Below are 26,468 nucleotides of genomic sequence, written 5' to 3'. Positions count from 1 at the left end.
ATGTCTATTAGCCTATCAGAAGCTTCTAAAGCCATGACATAATTTTCATGAATTTTCCAAGCTGTTTAAAGGCACAGTCAACTTAGTGTATGTAAACTTCTGACCCACTGGAATTGTGATACAGTGAATTATAAGTGAAATAATCTGTCTGTAAACAATTGTTGGAAAAATGTGTCAATGCACAAAGTAGATGTCCTCACCGACTTGACAAAACTATAATTTGTTACCAAGAAATTTGTGTAGTGGTTGAAAAACAAGTTTCAATGACTCCAACCTATGCGTATGTAAACTTCCGACATCAACTGCAGCAAAAAGTGGACATTGGTTTGCTTGCTTAGTTGTGAGAGACAAGGTTTGGTTTCTTCACACTTCCTTTAGGAGGGGAAAGGATTTAAAACCAAGGAGCCATTTGCCTCTGCAGCTATCTCAGGAACACACACAGACACTGCATGCTACACTAAAACATTGGACACACACACACACACCAAATGGAAATGAGTTAAGCTACCTTACCTTGCTGCAACTAGGCAGAGCCAGTGTGCTTCCTTTCAGCCCGACTGCTCAGATTCAGAGGAAATCACTGCATCACTGGAGACATTTCACGCTCCATTCTGTTGGCTCCAGAATCCTGACACTCCTCTTTCAACTGTACAGAGGGAAGACTGAGTCGGTATCGTGTGACTGGCTGCTGCTGCCTGCCAGGCTGATTTGAGGAACTGGGGGGTAGAATATAGCAGGGAGAGAGGAAGGGGGTGTGGCTGTTTGTAAAACTCTTCACTCACATCCCTCCCTACTTCGCTCGTTCTTTGATCCCCCACTCTCCCTCACTCTCTGATCCCCCACTCTCTGATCCCCCACTCTCTGATCCCTCACTCTCTGATCCCTCACTCTCTGATCCCTCACTCTCTGATCCCTCTCTGATCTCTCACTCCTTCCCTCGTTCCCTGATCCCTCCCCCCCTCGTTCCCTGATCCCTCCCTCCTTGCCTCCTTCCCTGATCCCTCCCTTTTTGCCTGATCCCTCCCTCCCCTCCTGCCTGATCCCGGATCCCTCCCTCCCTTCCTTCCTTACCTCCCTCCTTCCTTCCCTGATCCTGCTGTCCTTTACCTTCTTCCTGATCCCAGATTCCTCCCTCCTCCTCTGATCCCTCCCTTCCCTGATCCCTCTCTTCCCTGATCCCTCCCTTCCCTGATCCCTCCCTCCCCTCCCTTGTTCTCCGTTTCCTCCCCCCAGACTGAGAAGTGACTGCTGTGCCAGCAGGAATGTCTGTTCCCTCCTTATAAATCCACCCTCCCTCAGTCTCCTGTTTAATTGCCTCAGAAGCTCACTTGTGGGAAGCATCACATTTCAACTTGGACTCAGGGGTAGACGTATCATGGTAAACGTTAGTGTTGTATGGTACGTTCTGTATGGTATGTATTCATTTGTGAATGTCCATCATCCATTTCGTATGATATGTTAGGAATTTGCAAAACGTATTTTATTTGATTTATTTTACCTTTATTTAACTAGGCAAGTCAGTTAAGAACAAATTCTTATTTTCAATGACGGCCTAGGAACAGTGGGTTAACTGCCTTGTTCAGGGGCAGAACGACAGATTTGTACCTTGTCAGCTCGGGGATTTGAACGTGCAACCTTCCGGTTACTAGTCCAACACTCTAACCACTAGGCTACCCTGCCGCCTCTACACTCTAACCACTAGGCTACCCTGCCGCCTATACACTCTAACCACTAGGCTACCCTGCCGCCTCTACACTCTAACCACTAGGCTACCCTGCCGCCTCTACACTCTAACCACTAGGCTACCCTGCCGCCTCTACACTCTAACCACTAGGCTACCCTGCCGCCTTCTACACTCTAACCACTAGGCTACCCTGCCGTATGATATGTTACAATTTATTGTTGCTAACTTTAGCTAGGTGGCTAACACGGTAATGTTACCTAGGTTAAGAGTAAGGTTAAATTCTACTAGTTTGCCTAATTTCAGTTTGTGACAAAAAAACAAGCAAGTATAGTGTAGAGAATCATGGCACCGTCTAAACCCCTGTGAAATATATTTTCCAGAACCACAAATATTATATTTACAACGGTTTAAAGATGGTGTACAAAATCAAAAGTAAAAAGACACAAAAAAACTCAATTTAAGATTGAAAAGCATTGAAACAGAGCACATAGAACATATGTATTATCATGAGTATGTATTGCGATAGTGGCTTGATGGGTCACTGGTTTATAGTGTTATTTCCTGTATGTTTCACCACAGGTTAACCTTTTTGGCTGTTTTTTTTCTAATATGCTTCTTAGACTTGCTTTCAATGAGGATGACAGATCTATAAACCTCAAGTTTTTATGTGAATTTGGTCAGGTCACCCCCCCCCCCCCCCCAAAAAAAAAAAGTTGCATATAGCAGCTCTCAGTAGTTGCAAAGTTAATAATTAGCTAAAATGTTTAGGTGGTCCAACTTTGGGGTTGCTAGACGTTCGAGTTATACATTCGACCAACCACCCTACTTTCGTTTTTGCCTCAAGTAACATTCTGTTTTATGTAACCATACCAAATGTAAAATGTCATACTAATTTGAGTGTCCCGGATGTGCGTTTACTTATGTTACGTCTAGTCAATGAGACCAGGCTGCAAATTTACACTAAAAATCTCACACACCCCCTTCCCTAACATACTCACTTACACACCACTTTCAGATACAACCTAGCCCCAATAATACAGTCACAAGATATTTATTCCTGCTTTAGTTGAAGGCTATAAAGCTCTTTATTTGACTGATTCATCATTCTAATCAAACATGTCTCTCTCGGGTCATTACTAAACATCACATCATCTGGATCCAGAATGAAAGAGGGAAAAAATATATATCTGACCTGGTCTGTGATTAAGAAGGAGGGTTGTGATAAAAGCAACATAAAACAAAAACACAGAACGTGTTGTCATCGCATCAAGACATGTCGGCAAAGAGAGAGAGAGAGGACGAAAACAACACTAGACACGATGGAACACAAAGCTTTTACTATCTTCATCCTGGAATATACAAGGTCAGAGGTCATCTGCTTTTGGCCTAAAGAGCAGGAACCTGGACTTCGTCAAAGAAATTGGAAATACAGACATTGTCATCCTACAAGAAACATGGTATAGATGAGACAGACCCACTGGTTGCCTTCTAGGTTACAGAGAGCTGGTAGTCCCATCCACCACACTACCAGGTGGATGGTATAGAGGAGATGGACCCACTGGTTGCCTTCTAGGTTACAGAGAGCTGTTAGTCCCATCCACCAAACTACCAGGTGTGAAGCAGGGAAGAGACTCAGGGGTATGCTAATTTGGTATAGAGCAGACCTAACCCACTATTAAATTATTCTAAACAGGAATATTTTTCATCTGTCTAGAAATGAATAAGGAAATTATCTCAACAGAGAAAAATGTCCTAATTTGCGCTACCTATATCCCCCCACTAGAATCCCCATACTTTAATGAAGACAGCTTCTCCATCCTAGAGCGGGAGATCAACCATTTCCAGGCTCAGGGACATGTACTAGTCTGTGGAGGCCTAAAAGCCAGAACTGGACATGAACCTGACTCTCAGCACACAGGGGGAACACTCCCCTAGACAACTATGACAAAATAACCAGCAAAAATGGGTCACAACTCCTGCAGCTCTGTCGCATGCTGGGTCTGTACATAGTCAATGGTAGGCTTCGAGAAGACTCCTATGGTAGGTACACCTACAACTCATCCATCACTGACCTCAACCCAGAGTCTCTCAGAGGGTTCAGTCAGCCCACTGACACCCCTATCAGATCACAGCAAAATCAGTCTAGCTGAACAGAGCATTACTCAAATCATGAGGCATCAAAGCCAAAGGAAGTGAATAATATTAAGAAATACTATAGATGGAAGGAAAATAGTGTTGAAATCTACCAAAGTACAATTAGGCAACAACAAATTCATTCCCTATTAGACAACTTCCAGGACAAACCATTTCACTGTAATAGTGAAGATGTAAACTTGGCATTAGAAAACCTAAACAGTATATTTCAACTTCCCTATCGAACACATTTTTTTTTCAAGCAGACAACCTAAGAAAATGAACAACAATGACAAACGGTTTGATGAAGAACGCAAAAACCTAAGAAAGAAATTAAAAAAACCTGTCCAACCAAAAAACACAGAGGAGACCCAGAAAACCTGAGTCTACGCCGTCACTATGGCGAATCACTAAAACAATAATGTAATTAAAGAATCCATAGAATCGAACCACTTCTGGGAAAATTGGAACACTCGAAACAAACAACACGAAGAGTTATCTACCCAAAACAGAGGCGTGTGTAAACCCCTTCTCCAATCTGATTGGCTCTATAACAAAGAACAAACAGCAAAAACATGCACATGATCAAATAAGAATCTTATGGCTGGTGGCAGTATTGAGTAGCTTGGATGAATAAGGTGCCCAGAGTAAACTGCCTGCTACTCAGTCCCAGAAGCTAAGATATTAATATTATTAGTATATTTGGATGGAAAACACTCTGAAGTTTCTAAAACTGTTTGAATAATGTATGTGAGTATAACAGAACTCATATGGCAGGCAAAAAACCTGAGAAAAAAATCCAGCCAGGAAGTGGGAAATCTCAGGTTTGCAGGTTTTCAACTCATTGCCTATCGAAGATAGTGGGATATTGGTCATATTGCACTTCCTAAGGCTTCCACTAGATGTCAACAGTCTTTAGAACCTTGTTCGATGCTTCTAGTGTGAAGTGGGGGCGAATGAGAGGGGAATGAGTCAGTAAAGCCTTTTTGAAATCGGACACTGTGGTGGGATTAACGAGAAGTGTATCTTTAAAACGGTGTAAAATACTTGTATGTTTGAGGAATTTTAATTATGAGATTTCTGTTGTTTTGAATTTGGCGCCCTGCACTTTCACTGGCTGTTGTCATATCGATCCCGTTAGCAGGATCTCAGCCCAAAGAGGTTTTAAAGACTACCAGAACCCACTGGATTCTCCAATTACATTGAATGAACTACAGGACAAAATACAAACCCTCCAATCCAAAAAGGCCTGTGGTGTTGATGGTATCCTCAATGAAATGATAAAATATACAAACCACAAATTCCAATTAGCTATACTTAAACTTTTTAACATCATCCTCAGCTCGGGCATCTTCCCCAATATTTCGAACCAAGGACAACCCCAATTCACAAAAGTGAGACAAATTTGATGTGCGTGAAAAGCAACCTTGGGAAAATCCTCTGCATTATCATTGACAGCAGACTTGTACATTTCCTAAAAAAAAAACAATGTGATGAGCAAATGTCAAACTGGCTTTTTAACAAATTACAGTACAACAGACCACGTATTCACCCTGCACACCCTAAGTGGTAAACAAAGTAAAACAAAATCTTCTCATGCTTTGTTGATTTCAAAAAAGTTTTGCTCAATTTGGCATGAAGGTCTCCTATACACATTGATGGAATGTGGTGTTGGGGGGAAATCATAGGACGTTATAAAATCCATGTACACAAACAAGTGTGTGGTTAAAATTGGCACAAAAAAATGAATTTCTTTCCATAGGGCCGTGGGGTGAGACATGGATGCAGCTTAAGGCCCCCCCCCCCCTCTTCAACATATATATCAATGAATTGGCGAGGGCACTAGAACAGTCTGCAGCACCCGGCCTCACCCTACTAGAATCTGAAGTCAAATATCTACTGTTTGCTGATGATCTGGTGCTTCTGTCCCCAACCAAGGAGGGCATACAGCAGCACCTAGATCTTCTGCACAGATTCTGCCAGACCTGGACCCTGACAGTAAATTTCAGGATGACAAAAATAATGGTGTTCCAAACAAGGTCCAGTTGCCAGGACCACAAATACAAATTCCATCTAGACACCGTTGCCCTAGAGCACACAAACTATATATACACCTTGGCCTAAACATCAACACCACAGGAAACTTCCACAAAGCTGTGAACAATCTGAGAGACAAGGCAAGAAGGACCTTCTATGCCATCAAAAGGAACATCAAATTCAACATATTGATTAGGATCTGGCTGAAAATCAGTTATAGAACCAATTGACCTTTATGGTTGTGAGATCTGGGGTTCACTCACAAACCAAAAATTCACAAAAATGGGACAAACACTAAATTGAGACTCAGCATGCAGAATATAAAAATAAATAAAAAATCTTCTTTGTGCAACGTAAAACACAAAATAATGAATGCAGAGCAGGAATAGGCCGATACCCGATAATTATCAAAATCGTGTGTGAGAGTGAACGAGGAAGAGATCCAAAATAGAACTGTGAATGAACGAAAGGGCTGAAGCTAAGTCATAGCACCGGCGACGTCCTCAGGCTGCTTGCCTTGTCAGAGATGATGGCTGCAGAAAACAGCCAGCCAGGGAGACAACACACACATCACGTGTTTCCAGAAGCAGTTTTGCATACCAACACTAAAACAGACCCTGGGGTTACCACTAGGAAACAGACGCCTGATAACCAAACGGTCTCTCTCACACACAGTGCCGTTCTCTCTCTGCGTCTCTCTCTCTCTCTCATCAAATTAATGGTGGTGCAGATTGGAAATATAATAAAACGAAAACAATCTAACAATTGACATTTAATAGTAAGAAATTAATGAGGACAATAATGAACTAGTGAGAAAGACACACACACACACAGAGACCTGCCCACTGTGTCAACACCACTTTAACGTTACAGCAACACAAGCCAACCTGCCCTCACATCATAAGCTCTATATCTCTGTAAGAGCATGGAAGTCCCCGTTTGTGTGTGTGTGTGTGCGCGCTTGTTTGTAACATAGTAAAATGGGGTCACTTTCCCCTGCCAACCATCGGAGTGGATCATCTTGACATACTGAGAGGATTTTAAAATTCCCTCAACGATAAGATGACTTGCAAGCAGGAATTCCACATATGTTTGTGACCTCAGGTTAATATATTTAGCCAAATGCATTTAAACTCAGTTTTTCACAATTCCTGACATTTAATCCTAGTAAAAATTCCCTGTTTTAGGTCAGTTAGGATCACCACTTTATTTTAAGAATGTGAAATGTCAGAATAATAGTAGAGAATGATTTATTTCAGCTTTTATTTCTTTCATCACATTCCCAGTGGGTCAGAAGTTTACATACACTCAATTAGTATTCGGTAGCATTGCCTTTATATTGCTTAACTTGGGTCAAATATTTTGGGTAGCCTTCCACAAGCTTCCCACAATAAGTTGGGTGAATTGTGGCCCATTCCTCTTCACAGAGCTGGTGTAACTGAGTCAGGTTTGTAGGCCTCCTTGCTCGCACACACTTTTTCAGTTCTGCCAACAAATGTTCTATAGGATTTAGGTCAGGGCTTTGTGATGGCCACTCCAATACCTTGACTTTGTTGTCCTTAAGCCATTTTGCTACAACTGTGGAAGTATGCTTGGGGTCATTGTCCATTTGGAAGACCAATTTGCGACCAAGCTTTAACTTCCTGACTGATGTCTTAAGATGTTGCTTCAATATATCCACATAATTTCCCTCCCTCATGATGCCATCTATTTTGTGAAGTGCACCAGTCCCTCCTGTAGTAAAGCACCCCCACGACATGATGCTGCCACCCCCGTGCTTCACGGTTGGGATGGTGTTCTTCGGCTTGCAAGCCTCCCCCTTTTCCCTCCAAACATAACGATGGTCATTATGGCCAAACAGTTCTATTTTTGTTTCATCAGACCAGAGGACATTTCTCAAAAAAGTACGATCTTTGTACCCATGTGCAGTTGCAAACCGTAGTCTGGCTTTTTTATGGCGGTTTTGGAGCAGTGGCTTCTTCCTTGCTGAGCGGCCTTTCAGGTTATGTTGATATAGGGCTAATTTTAAAAATGACTTCATGCACAAAGTAGATGTCCTTACCGACTTGCCAAAACTATAGTTTGTTAACAAGAAATTTGTGGAGTGGTTGAAAAATGAGTTAAGTGTGTGTATATATATATATATATATATATATATATATATATATATATATATATATATATATATATACTTATTTATGCATCACTTGATAACTACTACATGGAAGCATGTCTAGGGCCGTATGTCAGCCTATGAAGCTTTTCAGGGTAGGCGTGCTGAACTAGGATCAGGTCCCACCCTCTCCATGTGATTTCATTCATTGTGATCTAAAAGGCAAAACTGATCCCAAAACAGCACTGAACAGCTGCCTTTAAATTGCTGCCTTTAAATTCTCTCCCTCAATCTATACCTACCCAGAATTTTTACAATTATTATTATTATTAATTTTTTAACTCACTCACAGAGAAGGAGCAACAGAGTCCTCCCCCGTTCCTCTGTTCTAAAGAATCTCTTGTTCTGTGATGGATGGAGGGAGGGAAAGTGGGAGAGATGATAATTCTCACAAGAAAACTTTTGGCCAGTAGAATTAGCCAGTCTGTGTAGAATGCGTCAACATGACTGTCTGAGTCCTAAATGGGACCCTAATCCCCTATACAGCACACCCAATGGACCCTGGTTAACAGTAGTGCACTATATTAGTCCCCTATACAGCACACCCAATGGGCCCTGGTTAACAGTAGAGCACTATATTAGTCCCCTATACAGCACACCCAATGGGCCCTGGTTAACAGTAGTGCACTATATTAGTCCCCTATACAGCACACCCAATGGGCCCTGGTTAACAGTAGTGCACTATATTAGTCCCCTATACAGCACACCCAATGGACCCTGGTTAACAGTAGTGCACTATATTAGTCCCCTATACAGCACACCCAATGGGCCCTGGTTAACAGTAGTGCACTATATTAGTCCCCTATACAGCACACCCAATGGACCCTGGTTAACAGTAGTGCACTATATTAGTCCCCTATACAGCACACCCAATGGGCCCTGGTTAACAGTAGTGCACTATATTAGTCCCCTATACAGCACACCCAATGGACCCTGGTTAACAGTAGTGCACTATATTAGTCCCCTATACAGCACACCCAATGGGCCCTGGTTAACAGTAGTGCACTATATTAGTCCCCTATACAGCACACCCAATGGTCCCTGGTTAACAGTAGTGCACTATATTAGTCCCCTATTCAGCACACCCAATGGACCCTGGTTAACAGTAGTGCACTATATTAGTCCTCTATACAGCACACCCAATGGGCCCTGGTTAACAGTAGTGCCCTATATTAGTCCCCTATACAGCACACCCAATGGGCCCTGGTTAACAGTAGTGCACTATATTAGTCCCCTATACAGCACACCCAATGGACCCTGGTTAACAGTAGTGCACTATATTAGTCCCCTATACAGCACACCCAATGGGCCCTGGTTAACAGTAGTGCACTATATTAGTCCCCTATACAGCACACCCAATGGGCCCTGGTTAACAGTAGTGCACTATATTAGTCCCCTATACAGCACACCCAATGGGCCCTGGTTAACAGTAGTGCACTATATTAGTCCCCTATACAGCACACCCAATGGACCCTGGTTAACAGTAGTGCACTATATTAGTCCTCTATACAGCACACCCAATGGGCCCTGGTTAACAGTAGTGCACTATATTAGTCCTCTATACAGCACACCCAATGGGCCCTGGTTAACAGTAGTGCACTATATTAGTCCTCTATACAGCACACCCAATGGGCCCTGGTTAACAGTAGTGCCCTATATTAGTCCCCTATACAGCACACCCAATGGACCCTGGTTAACAGTAGTGCACTATATTAGTCCCCTATACAGCACACCCAATGGACCCTGGTTAACAGTAGTGCACTATATTAGTCCCCTATACAGCACACCCAATGGGCCCTGGTTAACAGTAGTGCACTATATTAGTCCCCTATACAGCACACCCAATGGACCCTGGTTAACAGTAGTGCACTATATTAGTCCCCTATACAGCACACCCAATGGGCCCTGGTTAACAGTAGTATAATAGGGTGCACTATGTAGGGAATAGGGTGCACTATGTAGGGAATAGGGTGCACTATGTAGGGAATAGGGTGCACTATGTAGGGAATAGGGTGCACTATGAAGGGAATAGGGTGCACTATGAAGGGAATAGGGTGCACTATGTAGGGAATAGGGTGCACTATGTAGGGAATAGGGTGCACTATGTAGTGAATAGGGTGCCACTTGGGACAGACCTCGCTATCTCTCTCTCTCTCCTCCATGAAAACATCTCTCCAGCACACTGTAGTCTACAGGTAGAGAGAACTATGGATAATAGACCAGTTCTAGCTTGGTCCCTGATCTCTTTTATCTTGTTTTTCAAACTCCTATGGGTCATTGTCATGATAAAGTTCAATGGAATGAACTTCAAAAATAAAACAACACCAAAAAAATAGTAGAAAATAATGAAGATGATCTTTTCTCCCATCCAATCACATGTACAACTATTGCAAAAAAATATATAGAATTTAAGGAAAAAGAGGGTGTGTTGTAGAAGGGCTTTCTTAGCAGGGCTTTCTTAGCAGGAGGGCTTTCTTAGCAGGGCTTTCTTAGCAGAGCAGGGCTTCCTTAGCGGGGGCTTCCTTAGCAGGGCTTCCTTAGCAGGGCTTCCTTAGCTAACGTCATAACTACAAATGGGGTCTGAATGATGAATAATTATGGAAATAACAGAGTTGGAGTCGATTGATTTGGAATTATAATTCAGGCCTACTGAATGCATCGTTGCAGTGACTAGAATACCAAACGTCCCTCCACAAGGGAATGGATGGTCCCCCAACATCTGCTACGTAAAGAGCCTCTTGGGCATTTACACTGCAACTTATATCCAAGTGAGGGCTGGCCTTTTTTAAATGTTTGGCATTTAAAATGTAATTACATGTTATTATTTTTGCTTTATAAATTATTTCATAAGACTCCGTTTGTAAATGTATTTTATTTTTTATTTTTTTAATCTGCCTTACAGAGAAGGGACTGTACAGTTTGGCTGGTGTTCAGAACAAACAGAGCCACAACAACATTTCACGGTCCAAATTGAACCCTATTGCTTTCTGGTGAACTACTTAGGACCAGGGCCCATAGCAACGCTGCAGTTGGACAGAACAAAGTTAGTCTACAGCAGAACAAAACAGAACAAACAGAACACTGAACAAACAGAACACTGAACAAACAGAACACTGAACAAACAGAACAAACAGAACACTGAAGAACCAGAACAAACAGAACACTGAACAAACAGAACACAGAACAAACAGAACACTGAACAAACAGAACAAACAGAACACTGAACAAACAGAACAAACAGAACAAACAGAACAAACAGAACACTGAACAAACAGAACAAACAGAACAAACAGAACACTGAGAAAACAGAACACTGAACAAACAGAACACTGAACAAACAGAACACTGAACAAACAGAACAAACAGAACACTGAACAAACAGAACACTGAACAAACAGAACAAACAGAACACAGAACAAACAGAACACAGAACAAACAGAACACTGAACAAACAGAACACTGAACAAACAGAACAAACAGAACACTGAACAAACAGAACACTGAACAAACAGAACACTGAACAAACAGAACACTGAACAAACAGAACAAACAGAACACTGAACAAACAGAACACTGAACAAACAGAACACTGAACAAACAGAACACTGAACAAACAGAACAAACAGAACACTGAAGAACCAGAACAAACAGAACACTGAACAAACAGAACACAGAACAAACAGAACACTGAACAAACAGAACAAACAGAACACTGAACAAACAGAACAAACAGAACAAACAGAACAAACAGAACACTGAACAAACAGAACAAACAGAACAAACAGAACACTGAGAAAACAGAACACTGAACAAACAGAACACTGAACAAACAGAACACTGAACAAACAGAACAAACAGAACACTGAACAAACAGAACACTGAACAAACAGAACAAACAGAACACAGAACAAACAGAACACAGAACAAACAGAACACTGAACAAACAGAACACTGAACAAACAGAACAAACAGAACACTGAACAAACAGAACACTGAACAAACAGAACACTGAACAAACAGAACACTGAACAAACAGAACAAACAGAACACTGAACAAACAGAACACTGAACAAACAGAACACTGAACAAACAGAACACTGAACAAACAGAACAAACAGAACACTGAACAAACAGAACACTGAACAAACAGAACACAGAACAAACAGAACACAGAACAAACAGAACAAACACAACACTGAACAAACAGAACACAGAACAAACAGAACACTGAACAAACAGAACAAACAGAACACTGAACAAACAGAACACTGAACAAACAGAACAAACAGAACACTGAACAAACAGAACAAACAGAACACTGAACAAACAGAACACTGAACAAACAGAACAAACAGAACACAGAACAAACAGAACACAGAACACTGAACAAACAGAACACAGAACAAACAGAACACTGAACAAACAGAACAAACAGAACACTGAACAAACAGAACAAACAGAACACAGAACAAACAGAACAAACAGAACACTGAACAAACAGAACACAGAACAAACAGAACACTGAACAAACAGAACACAGAACAAACAGAACACTGAACAAACAGAACACTGAACAAACAGAACACTGAACAAACAGAACAAACAGAACACTGAACAAACAGAACACTGAACAAACAGAACACTGAACAAATAGAACAAACAGAACACAGAACAAACAGAACACAGAACACTGAACAAACAGAACACAGAACAAACAGAACACTGAACAAACAGAACAAACAGAACACTGAACAAACAGAACAAACAGAACACAGAACAAACAGAACAAACAGAACACTGAACAAACAGAACACAGAACAAACAGAACACTGAACAAACAGAACACAGAACAAACAGAACACTGAACAAACAGAACACTGAACAAACAGAACACTGAACAAACAGAACAAACAGAACACTGAACAAACAGAACACTGAACAAACAGAACAAACAGAACACTGAACAAACAGAACAAAGAACAAACAGAACACTGAACAAACAGAACACAGAACAAACAGAACACTGAACAAACAGAACACTGAACAAACAGAACAAACAGAACACTGAACAAACAGAACACTGAACAAACAGAACACTGAACAAACAGAACACTGAACAAACAGAACAAACAGAACACTGAACAAACAGAACAAACAGAACACAGAACAAACAGAACACAGAACAAACAGAACACTGAACAAACAGAACACAGAACAAACAGAACACAGAACAAACAGAACACTGAACAAACAGAACACTGAACAAACAGAACAAACAGAACACTGAACAAACAGAACAAACAGAACACTGAACAAACAGAACACTGAACAAACAGAACACTGAACAAACAGAACAAACAGAACACTGAACAAACAGAACACAGAACAAACAGAACACTGAACAAACAGAACACTGAACAAACAGAACACAGAACAAACAGAACAAACAGAACACTGAACAAACAGAACACAGAACAAACAGAACAAACAGAACACTGAACAAACAGAACACAGAACAAACAGAACACTGAACAAACAGAACACTGAACAAACAGAACAAACAGAACACTGAACAAACAGAACAAACAGAACACTGAACAAACAGAACACTGAACAAACAGAACACTGAACAAACAGAACACTGAACAAACAGAACAAACAGAACACTGAACAAACAAAACACAGAACAAACAGAACAAACAGAACACTGAACAAACAGAACACAGAACAAACAGAACACTGAACAAACAGAACACTGAACAAACAGAACAAACAGAACACTGAACAAACAGAACAAACAGAACACTGAACAAACAGAACACTGAACAAACAGAACACTGAACAAACAGAACAAACAGAACACTGAACAAACAGAACACAGAACAAACAGAACAAACAGAACACTGAACAAACAGAACACTGAACAAACAGAACACAGAACAAACAGAACACTGAACAAACAGAACACAGAACAAACAGAACAAACAGAACACTGAACAAACAGAACACAGAACAAACAGAACACAGAACAAACAGAACAAACAGAACACTGAACAAACAGAACAAACAGAACACTGAACAAACAGAACAAACAGAACAAACAGAATACTGAACAAACAGAACAACAACACTACAGCATTTACTACTCTCCACTTTGCAAAGCAGTTATGTGAATGTGGGATAAAATATGAATTATTCACACAGAGTACTTTTTTTTAAGGATCTAAAATATGCACATTTCAAGCAATCATCTGTGTTTGGGGTAGTACATGCTTTATACACAATAAAAAAAAGAACAAAAGCTCAGTGTGTGTACCAGACAAGTCCTTAGGTGTTACTGAAAAGCCAGCAAATGATCAGATGACTTGCAGTCGGCATTCTTCAGCGTGTGGTTAAAATTAAAGATCCTGAGCTGCCCCCAGTAGTTAGTCTACATCTGATTGTAGCTGGAGAGAGGGGCCGTGGACCAAACGGCTCCCTATTCCCTACATAGTGCACTACTTTAGAACCCTATTCCCTACATAGTGAACTACTTTTGACCAGCGCCCTATGGGTCCTCGAGTACCCCCCCTGGTCCACTACCAGGTCATGTGTCTTCTCAGTCATGTTGACACTGGTCTACTACCATGTCATGTGTCTTCTCAGTCATGTTGACACTGGTCTACTACCAGGTCATGTGTCTTCTCAGTCAGGTTGACACTGGTCCACTACCAGGTCATGTGTCTTCTCAGTCAGGTTGACACTGGTCTACTACCATGTCATGTGTCTTCTCAGTCAGGTTGACACTGGTCTACTACCAGTTCATGTGTCTTCTCAGTCAGGTTGACACTGGTCCACTACCAGGTCATGTGTCTTCTCAGTCAGGTTGACACTGGTCCACTACCAGGTCATGTGTCTTCTCAGTCAGGTTGACACTGGTCTACTACTATTGCTTTAATGTATCATTATTCTCATTAATATTGTTGATGTACACATATGATCTCTGTAATTGCAAACAAAGGTTTCTGTACCAAATATTAAGTTCTGCTTTTCTGATGTATCAAATACTTATGTCATGTAATAAAATGCAAATTAATGACTTAAAAATCATACAATGTGATTTTCTGGATTCTTGTTTTAGATTCCGTATCTCACAGTTGAAGTGTACCTATGATCAAAATTACAGACCTCTACATGCTTTGTAAGTAGGAAAACCTGCAAAATCGGCAGTGTATCAAATACTTGTTGTCCATCCTCATTCTACCGCACCAAGTCATTCTGAGACCATTCATTTCTCTCTCTCTCTCATATATTACACCCACCAGGGGCCTACAGTTTGTTTCCAAACACATTGTCAAATCAATACACATGTTTACAGATCTTATTCTACAGGTGGTGCATGTTTTATGTCCTGCGTGCATTTGGTTTAATCAATAGCTTACAATAGACTGCCGTCCGGTTGGATCAGAACACCTGTAGCAAGGCAGGCATGTCTGTCTACTGCTGTCTGTCAGTGTCACCGTGAACTCCTCCATTAAGTAATGAAGACGCACAGACATGACACTGTTTACCTCTCAAAATAGCCAGGGGGGGGGGGGGGGGGGGGGACTAGAGTCGACAACATTGTGAAGTGAATTGTTGCCCAATGTTGCCTACTGATCTATAGGCTATCTAGGCAACTATGCCATTCATGTGGTGGTGGCAGAGCAATGGGCACATGCATCCCTCCATTATGAATACAAAACAAGTGGACATGGCTCACGCAGTAATGTCAGCTTAAAAGCACTGCTATATGAGAAACACCCGGCAGCTTACCTGTGCGTGTAGCCTATCCGTACACAAGATACGGCAAGGAAAGGTCTCATGCCTTATTATTGACGCGGTCACCGGAATTCAAACTGGTCTCTAGGAGCCGGGGGGGCTATACCAAGGCGTCAAACATCAAGCTCATTTATCCTCACATGAGAAGAAAAACTAACAACAAAAACACTATATTCAAAAATAAAATTTAAAAAACGTACCTGTCATTTACTCTCAGGTGATTATTGTGGTTGTCGTCCAGTGTGCGAGGTGAATTGGACCCGCTGTGTAGAACATGCCATCGCTGTGTCTGTTCCGCTAGAAGCTCCGTGTTTCCGCTACCATGTTGTTTTCACGCCGCGAGGTGAGGGCGGGGCGCGCGGCCCTTAGACAGCGGAGACTGCGCGCGAGTGGATGACGAGAGAGACACTAAATTCTTACTCGAACCAATCGGAGTCGGGAGTCCGGGACACCTCTACATCTGTGTGGTTGTGCAAACTGTGCATTATCAATAAATACACCGAGACTACACCTATACAAATCAATCACTGACACACAACCTTATTTAATAGGAATATGTTTTAATTTCTTTATTTTAAATGTAATCCAACCAATTCTTCAGACAGTCAAGCAACTAATAAACAAATCACTCAGTGTTGGATAATCTGTTAGTTTAAAATAATGTAAAACTGGGCCTCCTGAATGGCGCAGCGGTCTAAAGCGCCACTCCAGACCCGGGTTCAACCCCAGGCAGTGTCACAACCGGCCGTGACCGGGAGTCCCATAGTTACTTGGCTCATCGCGCTCTAGCGTCTCCTTGTGGCGGTCCAGGCGCCTGCAGGCTGACTTCGGTAGTCAGTTGGATGGTGTTTCCTCTGACACATTGGTGCAGCTGCCTTCCGGGTGCGAGCGAGAGGTTGTTAGGAAGCACAGTTTTGGCGGGTCATGTTTGCGGACGACGAAGGACTCGACCTTCGCCTCTCCACTGAGCCCATTGGGGAGTTGCAACGATATGACAAGATTGAAATTGGAGAGAAAAAGGAGGAAAAACCCCCCAAAAAGTCAAATTATTTTGACCAATCGGTGGATAGAAAATCTCAATTTCTAGAAATATTAAAGGAGAAAATAAATGCCCATCACCACAGAGAAGTGACCAAGGCAAAGGGGGTTATAACTTCAGAAGGTAGTAAACTATTTCCAGTTGGTTTCTAATGTTAGAAGACACAATACTAAACGTTGTCTTCACCAGTAATACTCTCAGGCTATAAGGGGGGGGGGGTCATGAGAAGCAGACAACATTGTATCATGCAGTGTGGAGTCAAGTGGCCGGCCCGTAGCACTGGACTCACTCGTGTCAACTGAACAGAGCCCGTTGGCCGTGAGGAAAGAAGCAGTCACCCTTAACATGTAAGATAACAAACCAGGCGTGAATAATATTTATGTTGTGGTCAGACAATATAAACAGATGTACAAAATAGATATCATCTGGATAAGACAACAGGCCATCTGGATAAGACAACAGGCCATCTGGATAAGACAACAGGGCATCTGGATAAGACAACAGGGCATCTGGATAAGACAACAGGGCATCTGGATAAGACAACAGGGCATCTGGATAAGACAACAGGGCATCTGGATAAGACAACAGGGAATCTGGATAAGGGTTTAGTCCCAAATGGCATCCTATTCTATTCCCTATGTAGTACACTACTTCAGAGCCCTATGTAGTACACTACTTCAGACCAGAGCTCTATGTAGTACACTACTTCAGACCAGAGCCCTATGAAGTACACTACTTCAGAGCCCTATGTAGTACACTACTTCAGAGCCCTATGTAGTACACTACTTCAGACCAGAGCTCTATATAGTACACTACTTCAGACCAGAGCTCTATGTAGTACACTACTTCAGACCAGAGCTCTATATAGTACACTACTTCAGACCAGAGCCCTATGTAGTACACTACTTCAGACCAGAGCCCTATGTAGTATGTTCCTAACATAGGTTCCATTTGGAACGTAGTTAAACTCTACCACCTGATTCAACCAATCAAAAGCTCTGGACCACCTGACCAACACTATTGCAGCTGAGCTGAAACAATCTCTGTTGTGGTGAAGAATTAATTAAAGCACTTAGGACCCGACAGGTGAGCAACTTCCACTGAGGAGGAGGGGGGGACATGTCCCGCCCCTTTCTGAAACTGCATTTTTGCCAGTTTTATCATTGGATTGTGATACAAAACGAGGCAACGGTGTGCTTTAGGACCATGGGGGCGCCTCCGAGCGGTTAGGACGCCTCCGAGCGGTTAGGACGCCTCCGAGCGGTTAGGACGCCTCCGAGCGGTTAGGACTCCTCCGAGCGGTTAGGACGCCTCCGAGCGGTTAGGACGCCTCCGAGCGGTTAGGACGCCTCCGAGCGGTTAGGACTCCTCCGAGCGGTTAGGACGCCTCCGAGCGGTTAGGACGCCTCCGAGCGGTTAGGACTCCTCCGAGCGGTTAGGTAGAGTTTGGAGAGTTTATCTGAAAGGATAAAACTATATATATATATATATATATATATATATATATATATATATATATATATACACACACACACACACATACACATATATATAAATAATTGTCATCCCCCTCCCCCCACACTTCTAAAACAAAAGTTGCGCCCATGGGACCTGAAGTGGTCTCACCACCACCATGGAGAAGAAGGCTCAACAACCATCTCTATAATCTCAGGTAGCTGAAGACATTTGTCATGGGCCCCACAGTCTGTTCACTCTGCTACCATCTTGTGGACAGAGGCAGTACAGGCGCATCAAAGCTGGGAACGAGAGACTGACGAACGGTACTCTGCCTTGCACGTTGAAACTAATGCCCCATGTATATAGTCATTGAAAGCTGGTCACCTCCTGTTCTGTTTCTATACTGCTGTTTACTCACTGTGTTTGTACAGTATACACTGTATTCTCCACATAGCTCATGCTAATATACCTACTACTGTACATATCATTTTCCACACAAATTCTATACTGCCGACACACTACATATTTATATTGTGGATTCTGACACATGCTCACTCTAAATTACACTTTATATAGAGCAGTATGTGGACACCCCTTCAAATTAGTGGGTTCAGCTATTTCAGCCACACCCATTGCTGACAGGAGTATGAAATTGAGCACACAGCCATGCATTCTCCATAGCCAAACATTGCAAGTAGACTGGCCTTACTGAAGAGCTCAGGGACTTTCAATGTGGCACCGTCATAGGATACCACCTTTCCAACAAGTCAGTTCGTAAAACTTCTGCCCTGGTCAACTGTAAACGCTGTTATTGTGAAGTGGAAACGCCTAGGAGCAACCTCACAGAACGGGACCACCGAGTGCTGAATTGCGTAGCGCGTAAAAATCATCTGTTCAGAACTGCCTCTGGAAGCAACATCAGCACCAGAACTGTTCGTCGGGAACTTCATGAAATGGGTTTCCATGGTCGAGCAGCTGCACACAAGACGAAGATCACCATGCGCAACGCCAGGCGTCGGCTGGAGTGGTGTAAAGCTCGCCGCCATTGGACTCTGGAGCAGTGGACACGCGTTCTCTGTAGTGATGAATCACGCTTCACCATCTGGCAGTTCGATGTACGAATCTGGGTTTGGCGGATACCAGGAGAACGCTACCTGCCCATAATGCATAGCGCAAACTGTGAAGTTTGGTGGAGGAGGAATAATGGTCTGGGGCTGTTTTTCATGGTTCGGGCCCTTTAGTTCCAGTGAAGGGAAATCCTAATGCTACAACACACAATGACATTCTAGATGATTCTGTGCTTCCAACATTGTGGTAATAGTTTTCGGAAGGCCCTTTCCTGTTTCAGCATAAAAATGCCCCCGTGCACAAAGCGAGGTCCATACAGAAAGGGTTTGTTGAGATCAGTGTGGAAGAACTTGACTGGCCTGCAGAGCCCTGTCCTCAACCCCACTAAACACATTTGGGATGAATTGGAACGCTGACCGCCAGCTAGGCCTATTCGCCCAACATCAGTGCCCGACCTCACTAATGCTCTTGTGGCTGAATAGAAGCAAGTCCCTGCGGCAATGTTCCAACATCTAGTGGAAAGTCTTCCCAGAAGAGTGGAGGCTGTTATAGCAGCCATGTTCCAACATCTAGTGGAAAGCCTTCCCAGAAGAGTGGAGGCTGTTATAGCAGCAATGTTCCAACATCTAGTGGAAAGCCTTCCCAGAAGAGTGGAGGCTGTTATAGCAGCAATGTTCCAACATCTAGTGGAAAGCCTTCCCAGAAGAGTGGAGGCTGTTATAGCAGCAACTTTCCAACATCTAGTGGAAAGCCTTCCCAGAAGAGTGGAGGCTGTTATAGCTAGAAAAACGAGAAGACCAACTCCTTATTAATGCCCATGATTTTGGAATGAGATGTTGGACGAGCAGGTGTCCACATACTTTGGGCCATCTGTCTACTCTGGATTGTTAAATTGGACTCGTTCTGTCATTTCTTGATTTGATTTGTTATTATTTGTGTATTTATGTGTTGTATCTGCGAGACATTCTACTGCACTGATGAACATAAGCATTTTGTATATATATATATACATATATATATATATATATATATATATATATATATATATATATATATATATATATATATATATATATATATATATATATACCTACCAGTCACTTTTTATGTTTAAACCGACCTCAACCACTCCAGTACCCCTGAACATTGAATAACATCCTGATACTGACCTGTATATACACGTACATTCTCCTACGTACATCGTAGTTCTTGTGGTTTCGATTCAGTCATTTGTATTCTATTTTCTATCATTATCTAGATTAGTGTCACTGCATTGTTGGGAAAGACCTCTGAAGGTTAGACTTTCACTGTACTGTTTAACAGTTGGCTGTATCCTGTGTTTGATGAGGAGTGTTTTTCCCTGTGTTTTTCCCCAGACACAATTTTGGACAGGGACTTGCCCAACTTCTCAAGGGGCCTAGCCCGCACCGTATTCCCTGGTGCAAAGTAGGGCACTATATACAGAATAGGGTGGAATTTGGCACGCCTCCCAAGTCAGACCCTATCTACTATCCCATGTAAAGAAGTGATACAGCACCCCCTACTGGTAGACAATGGAACCTGCCTAGTGTCCCTTGTATGAGTGAGTTAAAACAAAAATAACATTTAATATGCCTCCCCTGAAGAACTTACAAAAAAAAAGACACTTAAATTTATACAAAAAATAGTTTACTAAAAACAAACTGCTAATGATAAATTCTGAAGCAAAAGATTTTCATGTTTTGAACCCCCCCCCCCCCCATCAATACAAGGATGATGGTGTTTTCAGGTCAACTGTCTGTTTCTCCTCACTGCCCTAGTGACAGACTTCCTGGAGAGGAAACAAAAAAACATTCACTCAAAATATAAAAAAAAAAAATAAACAGAATATTGGCCATCAGCACAAATACAATATATACAAATCAGTATTCTTCCCTCTGTGGTTTTCTGTCAGAACATACCAGCTCAAAAAGGCAGGACAGAAGTTCTTCATATGAACGGACTTCAAAATTAGACTTCCACTGGTTTAAACTGTGATATTCTGATAGGGTAGGTTTCCCAGACACAGATTAAACCTAGTCCTGGACTAAAGAAGTCGTTCTAACAGAGATCCTCCATTGAACATGCTTTTTATTCAATGGACTGGGCTTATTCTATGATTTGGGAAACTGTCCCATTCATTTTATTTTCTCTGTGTTTAGTCTTAATGTCTTTGGAACGGTGGAGAAACTCGTCAGAGACAGGCTGTACATTACAATGTCTGCGTCTGACTCCGTGTGACTCGGTGTGACGCCGTCTGACTCCGTGTGACTCCGTGTGACGCCGTCTGACTCCGTGTGACTCAGTCTGACTCAGTCTGACTCAGTCTGACTCAGTCTGACTCCGTGTGACTCAGTCTGACTCAGTCTGACTCCGTGTGACTCAGTCTGACTCCGTGTGACTCAGTCTGACTCAGTCTGACTCAGTCTGACTACGTGTGACTCAGTCTGACTCAGTCTGACTCAGTCTGACTCCGTGTGACTCGGTGTGACGCCGTCTGACTTCGTCTGACTCCGTGTGACTCAGTCTGACTCAGTCTGACTCAGTCTGACTCCGTGTGCCCAGTCTGACTCCGTGTGCCCAGTCTCCAAGTCGTTCTCCAGGTCAGACATCTGGGTTATGTTCAGCAAAACAAAAACAAAAAAACTCTTGGGTTTTTACTGGACAAGTTCAGGTAGTTCATTCCCGTTTCACTCTGTTCCAAAACGTTTTCTCCCTGCTGAACAGGACCCTGGATGACTACCCCCCAGTCTCTACGGCTGAACCCTCCTGGCCCCGCCTCATCACCATTCAAATCTATCCCGTTGGTTCATGAAGCAGTCCCTCCCCTCAGGCCCATCTATGGGCCGACCCCCTCCTCCTCCTCTAGGAAACCCTCTCCCCCGCTCCCCAAACCTCCCCTCAGGCCCATCTATGGGCCGACCATTTCCCCCTCCTCCTCCTCCTCTAGGAAACCCTCTCCCCCGCTCCCCAAACCTCCCCCCGTCCCTGTCACGTCCCCCAAACCCTGGCCTCTCGCCCCTGAAGTGTCTCCCGCCCTCCCAGTTGACTTCTTCTTCCCCGGGGGGTCCGGGCTGGAAGGGATGTCTGGGGGGTCCAGGCTGGAAGGGATGTCTGGGGGGTCCAGGCTGGAAGGGATGTCTGGGGGGTCTGTGAGGAAAGTCCTCCATGGACTGGTGGCCCATGGGCATCCTGAACCCACCTGGAGGGCCCCCCCTGGGGGGGAACATGGGGTTGGGGCCCCTGGAGCCCATCATCATAGGGGACATGTTGGGGGGAGGGAGGTGAGGGGGGAAGTGGGGCTGGAGGTGAGGGGGTGGTAGTCCCGGACGAGGCTGCATGGGCAGCATGGCCGGCCTGGGACCCAGTAACACTGCTGGGCCTGGAGGACTCATCAAGGCCCCTGGTCCGCCTGGGCCTGGAGCTCCCAGCTGGATGTCTGGAGTGTCTGAGGGGCCACCACTCCCTCCAGCCTTGTCCTTAGATCCAGAGTCATCTTTGGTGCTCCCTGGTCCACCTGGATGAGGGAAACCTGCAGACAGAGTAGACACACACAACATATGGTTTAGAAACATGGCAAAACATGGAGCACAAAACCCATTTCATACAACACAACTTTAAAACATGTTGAAGGTTGTGATTTATTTGGTTTGGACCTGTCATTTTCATAACAAATATATTATAACTGTACAAAACGACAATCGGAGGGGAGAAGGAGAATTGTACAAAACGACAATCGGAGGGGAGAAGGAGAACTGTACAAAACGACAACCAGAGTGGAGAAGGAGTACTGTACAAAACGACAACCGGAGGGGAGAAGGAGAACTGTACAAAACGACAATCAGAGGAGAAGGAGAACTGTACAAAACGACAATCAGAGGGGAGAAGGAGAACTGTACAAAACGACAACCAGAGTGGAGAAGGAGAACTGTACAAAACGACAACCGGAGGGGAGAAGGAGAACTGTACAAAACGACAATCAGAGGAGAGAAGGAGAACTGTACAAAACGACAACCGGAGGGGAGAAGGAGAACTGTACAAAACGACAGAGGGGAGAAGGAGAACTGTACTAAACGACAACCGGAGGGGAGAAGGAGAACTGTACAAAACGACAATCAGAGGAGAGAAGGAGAACATTCGTTTGTGATCCTCTAGCTGTTCATTTGGTTCAGTCCCATAATGTTGTTACCTGGAGGCTGTGTGGGGTTGAAGCCAGCAGGCAGGAAGAGAGGGGGTCCACCGGGGGTGAGGGAGGGGGGAGGGCCAGGGAATCCAGAAGGACCACCCATTGACCCTATTGGCTGGACTGGAGGCACCTGGAGACAAACACAAGAATATCAACAACAGTTTTTTTTAACTGTCTTTGGAAGCAACGTCATCACAATAACTGTTAGTCGGAAGCTTATTGAAATGGGTTTCCATGGCCCGAGCTGCCAGATCACCATGCACCATAAGATCACCAAGCACCATAAGATCACCATGCACCATATGATCACCATGCACCATAAGATCACCAAGCGCAATGCCAAGCGTCGGCTGGAACGGTGTAAAGCTCATCGCCGTTGGATTCTGGAGAAGTGGAAACGCTTCATCATGGTTTTGGAATTAAATGTTCGACAAGCAGGTGTTTAAAAAAATATATATATTTTATTTATTTATTTTACCTTTATTAACTAGACAAGTTAATTAAGAACAATTTCTTATTTACAATGACGGCATTCCCCGGCCAAACCCTGACGACGCTGGGCCAATTGTGTGCCACTGTGCCCAGGTTACTAACATTTAAAAAAGTACATGAATCCATATACAGCCAAATAATAATTCATAATAGATCAATCATTTCTCATAATAGTAGAAACATGTCATTAATCACCCATGTACTGGTTCATAATAATGGATTATTCCGCCCCGACAGCGATGGACTATTCCGCCCCCCCGACAGCGATGGACTATTACACCCCGACAGCGATGGACTATTCCACCCCCACAGCGATGGACTATTCCACCCCCACAGCGATGGACTATTCCACCCCACAGCGATGGACTTTTCCACCCCCACAGCGATGGACTATTCCACCCCCACAGCGATGGACTATTCCACCCCCACAGCGATGGACTATTCCACCCCCACAGCGATGGACTATTCCACCCTGACAGCGATAAAACTGTCATTGACGTTAAAACATGTTCTGTATGTGTAGCCCATGGCATGTCATACTCTTTTTGGCCAGACAACATCAAATACATGGGCTACATATAGTAAGACAGAGGGGGCGCTGTTTCGCACGCTCGGATGCTTTCTCCAGTGAGATACTTTCAGAACTGAAGAAAAGCTGGCGGGTGCACAGTGCACTGTTCGAATGCTGTAATTATTTTTGGATGAACGTGCGAAGGTAACCATAGTCTTTGAAGTAATTTGTTTGACAAATCAGATGAAAACATTAAAAATGAAATAAATATATTATATTTTTACAGTTAAAAGCTGTAATATGTCACTTTTGATCCGACCCGACCAAATCCACATAGAAAAGTGAGCTACAGATCTGTCATTCTCACTGAAAGCAAGTCTAAGAAGCGGTATATTTGTTCTATGCGCACTATTTCTATGCTTCCCGTTCTTAAGATTTGTTTTTTTTTTGCTTCTTTTACGTTCGGTATTGAACACCAGCTTCGAAACAGCTGAAAATACATTATTTTTGGTTCTGGAAGATATATTTAACAGCGGTTTAGATGGTATAATGGAAGATATATTTAACAGCGGTTTAGATGGTATAATGGAAAATATATTTAACAGCGGTTTAGATGGTATAATGATTCCCTACACAACAACTGCTTGTCTTGACACAAACTGAAATTAGGCGAACTATTAGAATATGAGCAACCAGGTGCCTTCGGGAAGTATTCAGACCACTTGACTCCATCCACATGGTCTTAGGTTACAGCCTTATTCATCAATCTACACACAATACCTCAATGACAAAGTCAAAACAGGTTTTTAGAAATTTTAGCAAAAAAAACAAAAAAAACAGAAATACTTTATTTATATAAGTATTCAGAATCTTTGCTATGAGACTCAAAATTGAGCTCAGGTGCATCCTGTTTCTATTGATCATCCTTGAGATGTTTCTACAACTTGATTGGAGTCCACCTGTGGTAAATTCAATTGATTGGGCATGATTTGGAAAGGCACACACCTGTCTATATAATGTCTCACATTAAACATTTATTTTTAATTTTTAATGCAGGACATTAAAAGCTTAGCAATAACACATTGGGATATCAATAAACATCTGGTTGTTTTTGAGTGGGTGAACAAAAAAAGGTTGAAATCTCATTGATCCATGTCAACTACACGGCATCTGACCGTCAGGCGCTACAGAGGGTAGTACGTACAGTGTCCAGTCCAGTAAAATCACTGGGGCCAAGCTTCCTGCCATCCAGGAACGATGTACTAGGCGGTGTCAGAGGAAGACCCAAAAGAATTGTCAAAGACTCCAGCCACCCGAGTCATAGACTGTTCTCGCTGCTACCGCACGGCAAGCGGTACCGGAGCGCCAAGTCTAGGTCCAAAAGGCTCCTTAACAGCTTCTACCCCCCAAGCCATAAGACCGATGAACAGCTAATTAAATGTCCACCCGGCCTATTTACATTGACCCCCCCCTTTCTGTTTTTACACTGCTGTTACTCATAGTTTATCTATGCATAGTAGCCTAGTTGTTAGAGCGTTGGACTTGTCACTAAAAGGTTGCAAGATCGAATCCCCGAGCTGACAAGGTACAAATCTGTTGTTCTGCCCCTGAACAAGGCAGTTAACCCACTGTTCCTAGACCAGTTAACCCACTGTTCCTAGACCAGTTAACCCACTGTTCCTAGACCAGTTAACCCACTGTTCCTAGGCCGTCATTGAAAATAAGAATTTGTTCTAAACTGACTTGTCTAGTTAAATAAAGGTTAAATAAAATAGTCACTTTACCCCTACCTACATGTACAAATGACCTTGACTAACCTGTACTCCCTGAATATAGCCTCGTTATTTTGTGTTTGTTTTTATTACATTT

The 26,468-nt window shown here is 43.1% G+C and overlaps 1 protein-coding gene across 1 annotated transcript in view; it reads right to left on the bottom strand.

Annotated features, from left to right (window-relative positions):
- Window positions 1-21,038: 21,038 nt before the first annotated feature.
- LOC139383017 (SR-related and CTD-associated factor 4-like) overlaps window positions 21,039-26,468 on the bottom strand; it is a 45,803-nt gene continuing 40,373 nt past the window's right edge. Inside the window, exons 13-14 of the mRNA XM_071127310.1 lie at window positions 23,600-23,726; window positions 21,039-22,942 (exon numbers count right to left, since the gene is read on the bottom strand). Coding sequence (XP_070983411.1) covers window positions 22,194-22,942; window positions 23,600-23,726 — 876 coding nt within the window. The 3' untranslated portion in view covers window positions 21,039-22,193. The remainder of the gene's footprint in view (window positions 22,943-23,599; window positions 23,727-26,468) is intronic.

The sequence above is a fragment of the Oncorhynchus clarkii genome, chromosome 24 (assembly GCF_045791955.1).
Source record: "Oncorhynchus clarkii lewisi isolate Uvic-CL-2024 chromosome 24, UVic_Ocla_1.0, whole genome shotgun sequence".
NCBI classification, from domain to species: domain Eukaryota; kingdom Metazoa; phylum Chordata; class Actinopteri; order Salmoniformes; family Salmonidae; genus Oncorhynchus; species Oncorhynchus clarkii.
Note: the sequence above shows the minus strand (reverse complement) of the source record. Positions and strands in the feature narration are given on the sequence as shown.